The sequence below is a fragment of the Anastrepha ludens genome, chromosome 4, assembly GCF_028408465.1.
Source record: "Anastrepha ludens isolate Willacy chromosome 4, idAnaLude1.1, whole genome shotgun sequence".
Taxonomy (NCBI): domain Eukaryota; kingdom Metazoa; phylum Arthropoda; class Insecta; order Diptera; family Tephritidae; genus Anastrepha; species Anastrepha ludens.
The window spans coordinates 57,362,415-57,375,625 of NC_071500.1; the positions used below are offsets into that span (position 1 = coordinate 57,362,415).

A 13,211-nucleotide genomic window follows, 5' to 3' on the forward strand; every position below is an offset into this window, starting at 1 on the left:
CATAAAACTGTAAGTACCTCCATTTATGGAACAATATCAAGGCGCATACCAAAAATCGGAGGAAGAGCCCCAACAAACACCCCATTAAGGGGTATACGCGGTAAATATGAAAAAAAAACTTTAAGCATGAGATCGCAGTAAATCGTGAGTAAAAATGCTCCCTTCGCTTTATTGCCGTTATTCCTGCACAATTTTTAATCAACTTTTACAATTTCATTTTTCATCTCTTACTTACATTTTTTAAGTTTCATCCTGTATGAAATTTTTGATACAAACTCAAAAAATTTTATTCACATATGAAGTGGATTTATGTACTTGATAAATTTGATATTCGCATAAAATCTTTAAGATTAGCCCCACAGAGAGCGAAACCCCTATATTTTTCTTTGAATTTTTTGGTCAAAACTTCAGCAGATTGCAACTTTCTCTTCAGGCTTGGTCCAGCATCGTAATATTCCTCGGATGGACGTCTTACTGTATTCGATAATGTAATAACAATGCACTTAATTCATATTCACTCAGTTGTTAGAATATCCAGCTGGAAACAGCGGAATCGTTTGGATAGTTAGCAATCAAAATATTGAGCAGCGTTGAGGCCAGAATTCAACTTTGCCTACAAAATAAAAATGTCCTATAGGCCGCAAAAAGACTATATTATAATATATCCATGTAGTAGTTTCTTTTTGAAAATTCAACAAAAAATGAACAAAAATCTATTTTTTTTTTTTGGTATTTTATTGGTTTATTCGAAAGAACCACATTCATTCATTTGGCTACCGCGACTGGAATTGCAGTAACATCCTGTTAACTCCAAGACCTTGGTAACTGAATTTTGCTCACATCTCACGAATGACTTGCTTGAGTTCCTCGTCTCGAGGATCTAAATTGTTAATGGATTGTTCACATAACAATGGCCCTTCACAGCACCCCACAAAAAAATGTATCCGCATCAAATTATAGCTCCGAGGTGACCTATTTACATCGCCGTGACGGCTGACTACGCGATTATCGGGCACATGTGTAGTATGGCATGCCGTCCTGCTGAAACCAAAAATCATCCATGTCTATGTTTCAACTTCTTGCACCAAAAAATCGTTTATCATTCCTTTGTAGCTCTCTCTGTTGACCTAAATGACAATTCCAGCCCAGAATTTCCACATTCTTTTCCTTGTTCGTTTTCACGGCTTTTCACGTTTTCGGCTATAATGGAATGATCATTCACGATCAGAAAGTGGCTATTCATTGCTTCATTCCTCTTCAGAACTGGCGACATTCTTTGATGAATTTTATCACAATTTGTATTACCGCAAATGCGTGAATATGGCTTTTTGCTTCGCAAGTCCACGTGACTTTTGTCCAATAAACTTTCTGCTTACAACCCAGCTCTTCGAAAAAGCAACACTCGAGATGAAGCGGCAGCGATATTATGAACTCACTATTGCTGCAACCAATAACGGTGGCCTCTTAATCGACATCGGCTTTGAAAACATGTTGAGTTAAATTTTCATATGCACCACGAGTATATTGAATACATTGCCAAAGTTACATATTCAATAATTCCATTAGCCAGATTTTCGAAAATCTTCGATTTTTGATTTCCGGGAATATTTTGACTCGCTTACTACTAAAAAAAAATTAAAGTTAATCTTTATTAGAACCGGTCGGAGAAAAATTTCGAAAAAATGCTCCTGATTATTATTGTTCAATTGTTCGACGATTGCTATCATCCCCGAAATCATATCTTACTTATTAAGTTATGTATTGTAAATGGAATTCTGTTTTTCAAAAATTAAAGCTCTCTAAAATTAATCAAAGTCCTGCCCAGGGTAACTTTTTGAGACTTTTGCTTTGTGATTGACTTAATATTATATTAATAGAGGTTTGTCGTCTTCCGAGTCGCACATAATCTGGTCATCGATTAGCGCAGACATTTTTGACATTTCGTGGGACCTAGTGGGAATGCGGGCACTTATTCAATTGTATAGAAGATGAAAATTAGCCAGAAAACCGTTTGGAACCATATTCATAAGTTTGGTCTTAAGAAGAAGCTCAATGAAGACGTACAAAAAAGTAAGTGGAGAATAACTGGCGATGAAAAGAAAAGATCGTAGTCAATCATCCAAGCCGGTTGCTCTATCCTGGATACACCGTTTTAATTAAGTTTAAATTTCTGTAAATTAAAATTCAGTTCATCGAATGTTTTTATGCATTTGAATTTTTATTTTGCAACTTATTATTTAGGTATTATTATAATTCCTTTATTGTATTTCAGTTTAGTTGTAATACAAGCTTTAGCACATTGTCAGAAGAATGTAACTATTTTATATTTAACAAAGTGCACATACTTATTTATTTATATTTATCTTTTATGTTTTATGTAGGTATACATGCGTATATAATCTTTCGCGCCTGGTATTGATTTGTTTATTCAACAGATTACTTTTATGTAAAGCAAGTTTTTGGTACTGGTATGTTATTCTCTGTGTCGCTCCGTGGAAGAGGTACTTGCGATTTGTTAATAGTTTAATGATGACTAAGTGTTTAATAATTAATATACTATAATTAGTAAAAATCATAAATTATAAAAATAAATTAACACGACGGGCCTCTTATATGTTGGCGGCTTAAGGCAGTTAGCAACGACTCATCCTTACTTTTTGTTGTACGACCTAGTGTCTTCTGTGTTATCGACAATTATTATTACGAATGTAAGGAGAAACGTCCAAGTAGAAACTAAATAAATTGTATGCCGGTAAAGAAAATATATTTGCTGACACAATTCCAATAATATTTTTGTTAGATATTATTAATTATGCATTAATATCACAGAAAAAAGCTAGTCAGAGCCAGCTGGAGGAGATTGATGGGGTTTAGTTTGGCGCACTGCTCCAGGCTCAGGAGGATGTCTATGACAGGGTAGGAGGTCTTTGTGACCAATTCAGGCCCCTTTCTGGCAAGCTCATCAGCAATTGCATTTCCCTCTATGTCCCTATAATCTGGAACCCAGTTCAGAGATATGTTAACTGCACACCCTACAGATTTGATCTCCTCCTTACAGAAGTAGGCTAGTGGAGAAAATGTTAATATCGCCCTCGCTCCCAAGTTCCCTAAGCATTTTGCATGTCTGCAGGATCGCAAAGGCTTCTGCCTGAAAAACACTAGCAGTATTCGGCAATTTTAAGAAAACAGATAAATTGGCTGATTTAGAGAAAATCTCTGCTCCGACTCCCGATTCCATCTTGGAGTCGTCAGTAAAGACAGAGGTACCAGCTTTGGTGCAGATTGTTACTTCCTTTTAATTCTGCCTACTTGGAAAGATTGTCCTGGCACGACTCTCAAACAGTTTGTGGATAGAGAGATCTGTCTGAAGTTCAGAAAAAAGGGGTGTTAACTGACCAAAAATGCTGCAATGTCCCTTGAGAGATTGCCTTCAGCGCCAATCTCCTTTAACCTCATAGTAATTTGTGCAGCGATGGATAATAGGGATATTATAGCCCTTCCGCGGAGCTCCGAACGGTACTGCGTATGTGAACGTACTTTAAGGGTACTACTAGGAATGATCAATATTATGATGCTTTGCTATTATGAGACTGGCATATAAAACAGACGTAATAAGCTCCCAGCAACACATGTTCTCACACAGCTCACATATTCGATTCTATTACTATATATTTACCAGGCAACCGAGAAATGATGCAAAAGTGCTTCTCTGTAATGCGTAAAGAAGTGAATAATTTGAAACTCTTTTAATTTACGCTTTAGTCTATGGAACGTTATACTGGTAGTTCTGTTTTTGGGCATTTTGTACATATGCCCTGACCATCTCATTCTTTGACTTGCAAGACGCAAAATACGACGTTTGCATAATACGTATAATAAAAAAACATTCCTACCTAAGCCAGGCGGCTATAAACAAAATCGCTTTTCATCGCGAAATTGTTGCTTTCACATACAAATACTTCGCTTGGTGAGTAGCGGAATTCTCTAGTAGCGAGCAGGAAGGGTAAATCGAAAGTGGCATATATATAAGGTGGCACAAAATTAATCACCCTATCGGAGATCGATAAATTTTGTGAATGGCGTTGCACAGGTGGAGTGTATAAAAGTATAAACTGGCCAGCAAAGGACCCTGTAAAGGTCAAAGTAAAAAAGATTCGCTTTAACATCGCTTAAAAGATATTTTTTTTATTTTGTAAAAAAATCAAAAACAAAATTGGATGATTGATTTTGCATCACCTTTATATATAAACATACATATGAAGAAATGCGCAAGTAAAAGTAAAAGTTTTATTCCTCAAAAATTTGAAAAAAGCTGCGGCTCTGAAGATTTTCCAACGATAATGAGATAAGAACGATTGCAGATAGAATCTCGAAGATAAAATGAATAATAGTTTCTCAAAGGCTCACATCTATATAAAAATGTGGTTTATACATCTAATGACATACATATGTATCTCATCCGATGGAAACTGTGTTGAACAATAAAAATACATAAATCACAAATATCGTTCCTCAATTAACTACCGGACTGCTGACTTATGAAGCGCCGTTCATGTGGATGTATATAGGTATATGTATGTTATATGCTGCCATACGTTACGTACTTATATAATACACATATGTTCTTTTACAGTTCATAAAAATTAAATTTCCTATTGAGTACAATTAGGTTTTCACATGAGAAACTACACAAATTGTAATTTAAATGTTAAATATATTTTCGTAATACATTTTGGGGATATTTAAGATGCATTTTTTTTTACTGGCATATATGTACAGACAAATGTTGTATTATTTATATATGTACTATGTAATTTATTTAGTTTAATTTTCAACGTCAAACCATTGGTAGTTGAAGGTTTCTCATAGCATATAAGGTACAAATGAAAGCATTCGAAGTCAGTATTTTTGTATTTTTTTTTTTTACCAGGCCGAGTCTTAAAAAGTGAAAAGATCTACATGCATACATACTCACATATGTACGAGTATGCATTTTAATAAGTATTTGACGCATACAGTACTTTTTTATTGATTACGTTATTACGTAACGTTAGCGATATATTTACTAAATTTAGCTAAAATTATTTAATATTCAATATTAACTTAATTTCACGTTACTGTCCTGCAGAGGACTAGAAACATTTTCTCACACATCGATTTCCGTCGATCGATTTCCATTAATTCTTGCAATACTTTTCCTACACTCATACACCACTATTCAAAAGCTAAATTTTCTAGATAAATACAAATTTCATGCACTTCCATGTTACATACATATCGTTACCAAAGTGCGCGAAGGACCTATTCCAAATTTGTAATATTTTTTTAATGACGGTTTATAAAAGCTATAAAGTTTTTTTTGCGGAGGTATATTTATTGTAGTATAGGGAATGGTAAAACAGCTGTTACAAAAGAAATGTGGTCAGAGATTTTGGTAGCGATATGTAACTACATATCTACTACACATACACATCTATTTACACATACATATACATATACATATATATATTACGTTTCCATGTAGGCAACATTATTCATACTTATTAGCCCGTTGTTGCTCGAGGTAATATGATACTTCTTTGAAATTTTTTAAGGAAGTTTATGTATATGAATGAACTATTTTCGACTTTGGCAAGTCCTTGGACTACAGTTATGAAATATTTGTTTCCTTTTTTAGACTTAGATACATACATATATTTATCATTGCAATATATGTATGTACATAAGTATATTCAAAATCATTTAATCTGTGTTTTATACATTTTATTCTTTTTCTACTTATATTCGAATACATATCTGTACAATATATGTATGTGTGTGCGTATGTATGTGCATACATTCAAGTACGAGATTTTTCTTTACAAATAGGTAACTAATTTGCTTTAGTGTAATAAAATTTAGATTTGTTTATTGAATTTTCTACAACGAATTCGATTGACAGCCACATCTACCTCCAGCAGAAATGTGAGAGTAGGTACATGTGTATGTACAGTATCTTACACATAAAATGGAACAACTTCGTTTGCAGGCATAAATTTCGAATGTGAAATTAACTAAGAATGCAAATATTTTGTGAGTTCTATTTTTTATATTTACTATATTTACTTTTTATCATTTATTTACTTTCTATTTTTACCTACTTATATACATATTCTTAAGAGTAGAATAATATACAGACATGTTCTGTAAATCGTACGATTTGGAATCGGTGCGGATTGCAAAATATATTATATTTGAATATTTGTAATGAAAATAATATATTTTTTAAATGGAAACTGCCAGAAATATATCAATTAGCTTATATATAATAATTTGGTACACCATTTTTGCTTTTTTGTTAAGAAATCTCCGAAATAGGTTTTGTACATCTCACTGACTTCAAATCGTACGATTTGCAAAACATACCTGATTATAGAATTGTTACACAAAATATTCACTTCCTCTGTTCTATAAGAATAAAATAAAAAATAATATTGGATTCGGAAAGCTAGCGAGAATTTGAATTAAGCTACTACAGAAGATATAGGCATGCGCCAAAGGTCCGCTAGCTCCAACTGTTTAACATGAAGTATTTTGTTTTGTTTTTTTGAATGCAATATTTCTCGCTTCTGTAAAGGAAATCAGTATCGTTATAGCCTTGGTTCGCGTTACAATTGTTCTATGTTTTTCCGGCTAAATGTTAAGTTTAAATGGCAAATAATATTCGCGCCTAAGCAATATAAAATGCAGTACGAATTTCATCGCATCTCTCATAACCAACCACTTATTTTGTGATATCACGGAAATAACGTTTAGAATCATGGGCTTGGTAAAATGTACATATCATAAGTTCGTCTGCTCTGCTTATATGTAGTATGAGAGAAATACGTTATGTGTATTTATATATTAGTCTGGAGAAAAAGAAATCCATTATTATTGCGTAAAATGTTTGCGCAAATGCTTTATACCTATTTTAAGGTCGATCTTTAGCTCCTGGGCGTCCCTATAACTACTAACATGCCGGCAACTTCGACTATTTGTGGGACATTTAGACATTTTTAACACCAAAAATGCCGAAATGGAATTAACAAAACCATAATTGCAGTTACAGTATCGTCACCATCATTTTATCAAAGAAAAACTGTAAAATGTACAGCATTTTCTCTTTGTTGACTTCCATTTTTAGCACCCTGTAACTCACAACTGAAAGGAACAAACAAAAAAGAGCTAAAGAATGTCACCTTTAAAACAAGCATAAACTTTATGTTAAATTGTTTGATCGATACTTTACGAGATCACGAAAATAATGTCCTGTCAAGCTCAAAAAAATGAAAAAAAGGTAACGGAACGTTGAAAACGCATTCTTTTATTCTTACTTCATACTTAATTTTGAAACGCAGTCAAAATATTTGTAATACCAACTTCTTCTTCTTAATTGGCGCGATAACCGCTTACGCGATTTTGGCCGAGTTTAACAAAGCGCGCCAGTCGTTTCTTTCTCGTGCTAACCGGCGCCAATTGGACACACCAAGTGAAGCCAAGTCCTTCTCCACCTGATCTTTCCAACGAAGAGGGGGCCTTCCTCTTCCTCTACTACCTCCAGCTGGTACCGCATCGAATACTTTCAGAGCCGGAGCGTTTGTATCCATTCGGACGACATGACCCTGCCAACGTAGCCGCTGGATCTTTATTCGCTGCCCTACGTCTATGTCGTCGTAAAGCTCATACAGCTCATCGTTCCATCGCCTGCGATATTCGCCGTTGCCAACGTGCAAAGGTCCAAAAATCTTGCGCAGAATCTTTCTCTCAAACACTCCAAGCGTCGCTTCATCGGATGTTGTCATCGTCCACGCTTCTGCGCCATACGTTAGGACGGGCATTATGAGAGTCTTGTAGAGTGTTAGTTTGGTTCGTCGAGAGAGGACTTTACTACTCAATTGCCTACTAAGTCAAAAGTAGCACTTGTTGGCAAAAGAGATTCTACGTTGGATTTCAAGGCTGACATTGTTATTGGCGTTAATGCTGGTTCCTAAATAAACGAAGTCTTTTACAACCTCGAAATTATAACTGTCAACAGTGACGTGGGTGCCGATAAGCGAGTACGCCGACTGTTTGTTTGATGACAGGAGGTACTTCGTTTTGTCCTCGTTCACCACCAGACCCATTCGCTTTGCCTCTTTATCCCGTTTGGAGAAGCGCGGCTGTTAAGGCCGATGATGTCAATATCATCGGCATACGCCAACAATTGTACGCTCTTATAAAAAATTGTGCCTGAGCGTTAAGTCCTGCGGCTCATACGATGCTCTCCAACATCAGGTTAAAGAAGTCACACGACAGCGAGTCACCCTGTGTGAAACCTCGTTTGGTATCAAACGCCTCGGAGAGGTCCTTCCCAATTCTGACGGCGCTGCTGGTGTTGAGCAACGTCATCTTGCATAGCCGTATTAGTTTGTATTAGTAATACCAACTAGCCCATCAGTAATAAACATTTAATGCTTTGTCATCAGAACATCAAAACTTTGTGCAAACATTGCATTTGTACGTTTTAGAAGTGAGACAGTCTGTCTTGATTGAATCCTGGTTTTAGGTTCGCATCGCAATATAGATCTAGCAAGTATTTCTTTTTAACAATGTTTTATTTTGAAAACTGTCACCGTCAGTTCGTGCCTCTTTGACAGATATTAAATATGCATGAAATCTACAACTCACTAAGGATTTGATGAAGCTGTGAAAATGTGAAAATTAAACCACACTCGATATTTTTGTTCGTTACAAATCGTCCGACAGAGTCAGGAATAAAAAGTTAATCGAAAAATTTGACTGGACATGCTTTGAATTTGACTTAAAAACACCAGAGTCGGTTTGTGCCGGCCGTTGAATTGAAAATGGGGGCTGCTGATGTTATCGAGATTTGTTAACAACTGTTTTTGGACCTATTGCCAAAATCGCCCGTTTTAAACGCCTTTTAGAATACTTTTGTGCAGTCATCTCAAGAGTTATAGTTTGTGTGAATAATTTAAAAACAATTGAAGGAATCCTTAACTTAAATAATCTTAGTTTAGTTCGTAAATAAAACATGAAATTTGATGAAGTGTGAAACCAGCTTAAGGAAGTGTCAATTATCTTCATATGGAAAAGAATCTTTGACATATATTACAAATGTATTTTTTTGTTTCAAAGCTCTTTGTGAGCAATTTACTAAGTTTATTCTTCCGTTAAACTTGCATCACTATTTTTTGTGTATGCTTAGCGATAAGGAGCTATTTATTAGTATTGCTAATCTAAAATTTAAACCGTTTCTGTCAATCCTCCTTTTGATTTCTAAAATGGGCCGTTACAGCCTTCATAAGATGTTGGGGCGCGCTTCTTTTTTGTAGTGTTGGTCGTCTTGATTCCTCTCTAATATTTATTCACTTCCTGACGGTTTGAAATGCCAAAGGTGGCCGTTAACTTGTTTAAAATTCGATGCTTCATGTATGCAGGGGGTTTCAACCGAATAGCAGTCACGCACCTGGCCACTGTAATATGTAAAATTCAAAAGTTATGCATACATACAAGTACGCTGTGTCACACAGTTTCTGTTCCATTTTATGTGTCCTTAACTGTAAACTTTTAAAGCACATTCTTCAAATATTTTTTTATACCTTAATACCACAAATTACTTACATATGTGTACAACATTATTATATTAGACTTAAAGCGAAAGGTAAAAACAACTTTACAAAAAATTAATTTACAAGAATGGCTCTAAAATTTAAGAGTCCAAATATTACAGATATCGGCATAATGAAAGACCCAGCAGCAGTAGGAATATGTTGACAAAAATACTTCCAGCATTACCACACAATTCGATTGAACTTTCCTGTTAAAGATAGTTAAATGAATTGATTATGAACTTTTCATTTCCCTAAACCATTTACGACCGTTTTCTCAATATCAAACGCTTAATCCGAATATAGTCAGTGGTTGGTTAAAAGTGATTTCTTAATGTCTGGTTAGCGAACATCTGTCAAACGTCTAATTAATTTTATTGGAAGATGGGCTACCGAAAACGTAACAAAAAATAGTTTAATATCTCATAGTATTACACCAAGCAAGGCTAACAAGCAATATTTTACGGTATATTTCATTGATAGCATACAAGCAATTGCAATTATACAACATAACTATAACCCGTGGGCCACTAAGTCTCGAAACTTGGTTCTTCGTAGTCCTCTTGTGTACATGGTTTCTCTAAGTGCTGAAGCTTCTGGGTTTATGTGATCTTCTAGCCTTTTATCATGCTTTGCAGTAAAGGTATGTAGGTATAATGTCGACAACCTTTTTCACCGACAGATCGCTGTGCAGATCGGTACTTCTTATATACCAAGGAGCATTGACCATGCCTGTGAGCACTTTATTTTGTTGCCATTGAATTATTTCCTTGTTTGATGCAGCGGTAACCCCAATGGAACACCGTATGTCCATACTGCCTTTAAAACTTGATTGTAAAGAACTAATTTGTTTTGTATTGACAGTTTAGAGTTTCTACCAACAACCATTTAAGCTTTTTTGCTTTAATGCCAATTTCGTTTTCTTTTATTTTGAAATGTTCCTTCCATTTTAGCCTCGTGTCCCATGCCATTTCAGAGTATTTAGCAATATTACTATAGGGTACTGTAACGAATAATATTATATTTTCACCGGAATATAAGTAATCTTCTTGCTGGTAAAGTCACCGTGTACAAATTTGCTCTCGCTTAAGGGGTGTTGGACTAAAAAATCGAAAATTTTTTTATGGCATATTCTAAAAGTATATCATCTTAAAAATATAAATTCAAAAAATCATAAAGATCGGAGCACTACAACGAAAGTTACAGACCGTGGAAGCGCGCGATCTGAATAAAAATTATCCATAAATGAAGTGCACGCAAAACTTTAGACGTGATTATTTCGAAGTCGTGTCTTTTGAAACTTATCGACGCGGTGATCATTATTTATTAAACAACTATTTGACTGATTTGCATACATTTTTTTTAATTATTCGAAATTACAACCTTGTGAATCTGAACGGTTCACTTTTTATAAATATTTGCATAGTTCGCTGGAATTAATTTTTTTTTAATTTTTCAACTCCTCAAAAATCGTTTTTTTTGGGGAATAGCGGTTTTCATATCGAGAAGTTTTTTTTTGGGTAAATAAACCGTTCAGATTCACTAAAAACATTTTTCTACAATAATCATTTAATTTTTTTGATTTGAGTTGAGCTGCTCATGCGCTACCGTGATCACGGCAAGCCTCTTCTAAAAAATGTCGTTTCGGGGGAGGGGCGATATCAACAATAAATAATAACATTTTTTTAAATAAAAGCACCAAAATGTATTCTTCGAGAGTTACCCTTCAGTACAATATACAGTTAGTAACATAAATAAGTATACAGGAACCTGATTTATGGAATCGTTTGACGCTAACGCTTTCCTTAATATTATAATATATAATAGGACTATGAATAAGTTCGTTACGGTTTTACAACAGATGGCGTAACTTGATTATTATTCCATCGATCCACATTTCCAAACATTCATTGGAGAGCTATTGTCGTAAGGCACAAACGTCAGTATAAGTTTTTTATTTGAAGCGTAAACAACAATATTTTTACCACACTTGAAAATGTCGAATTTCGTGCCAAATAATGTGTTTTTGCGGGGAATTCTTCTTCATTATTTTAATATGAAGAAAAAAGCAGCCGAAAGTCATCGTATCTTGGTGGAAGTTTATGGTGAGCATGCTCTATCTGAGCGAACGTGCCAGAAGTGGTTTGCACGCTTTAAAAGTGGTGATTTTGGCTTGGAAGACGAAGAACGCGAGGGTGCGCCGCCAAAGTTCATGGATACCGAATTGGAGGAATTGCTCGATCAAGATCCGGCTCAAACGCAAGAAGAGGTTGCAAAAACTTTGGGAGTTGATCAATCAACCATTTCCAAACGTTTAAAAGCCATGGGAATGATCCGAAAGGTAGGCCATTGGGTGCCGTATGAATTGAAGCCAAGAGACGTTGAACGCCGTTTTATGGCATGCGAACAACTGCTTCAACGGCACAAAAGAAAGGGTTTTTTGCATCGAATTGTGACTGGCGATGAAAAGTGGGTCCATTACGACAATCCAAAACGTCGGGCAACGTATGGATACCCTGGCCATGCTTCAACATCGACGTCGGCGCAGAATATTCATGGCCTGAAGGTTATGCTGTGTATCTGGTGGGACCAGCTGGGTGTTGTGTATTATGAGCTACTGAAACCGAATGAAACGATTACGGGGGATGTCTACCGACGACAATTGATGCGTTTGAGCCGAGCACTGCGAGAAAAACGGCCGCAATACGCCGATAGACACGACAAAGTTATTTTGCAACATGACAATGCTCGGCCACATGTTGCACAAGTGGTCAAAACATACTTAGAAACGCTCAAATGGGATGTCCTACCCCACCCGCCGTATAGTCCAGACCTTGCGCCATCCGATTACTATCTCTTCCGATCGATGCAACATGGCCTGGCTGACCAGCACTTCCGTAATTACGATGAAGTCAAAAAATGGATCGATTCGTAGATTGCGGCAAAACCGACCGAATTTTTCACAAAGGGAATCCGTGAATTGCCAGAAAGATGGGAAAAAGTAGTAGTAAGCGATGGACAATATTTTGAATATTAAATTTGTAACCATTTTACGTCAATAAAGTTTCAAATTTCGAAAAAAAACCGCACGAACTTATTCATAGTCCTATTATAATCAAAATATTTTACACATGGTAATTGTGTACTAGGATAAGCTTTCATATGCGCCTTAATTTAGCTGTAAATTTTAGGTACCGTTGCTTTGTCTTTGATGGCAGCGAAATTTATGTCACAAAAGTTAGTATACAGCAAACGATTGTTCAGTTAGCATCAGATTTACTTTTACGTATTGATTAAAAAAGTTAAAGCTATTAAAAGGAAATAATTAAAGTGAGTAAAAAAATTTAGGGCAGTACGTTTTGTATTAATTTTTGCTAAATTTTTAGTAATGGCACCAAAAGGAAAAGAGCTTTCTGATGATTTAAAAAAACGGATTGTAATACTATATATCACAAGGAATATAAATCATTGCGAGGAATCGGTCGTTTGATAGATAGGAGTTTTGCTACAGTTCAAAAGGTTGTGAATAAATATAAAAGTGCGGGAAGCACCACTAATAAAGAGCGTTGTGGGCGTCCG

General features: G+C 35.4%; 1 protein-coding gene across 4 annotated transcripts in view; it reads right to left on the reverse strand.

Annotated features, from left to right (window-relative positions):
• Positions 1-2,231: 2,231 nt before the first annotated feature.
• The window catches only part of LOC128862470 (voltage-dependent calcium channel subunit alpha-2/delta-3), a 67,338-nt gene continuing 56,358 nt past the window's right edge, over positions 2,232-13,211 (reverse strand). For all 4 annotated transcript variants that reach the window (XM_054101120.1, XM_054101119.1, XM_054101118.1 and 1 more), the window contains one exon: positions 2,232-9,841. In XM_054101120.1, the coding sequence (XP_053957095.1) occupies positions 9,749-9,841 (93 nt within the window). In that variant the 3' untranslated portion in view covers positions 2,232-9,748. The remainder of the gene's footprint in view (positions 9,842-13,211) is intronic.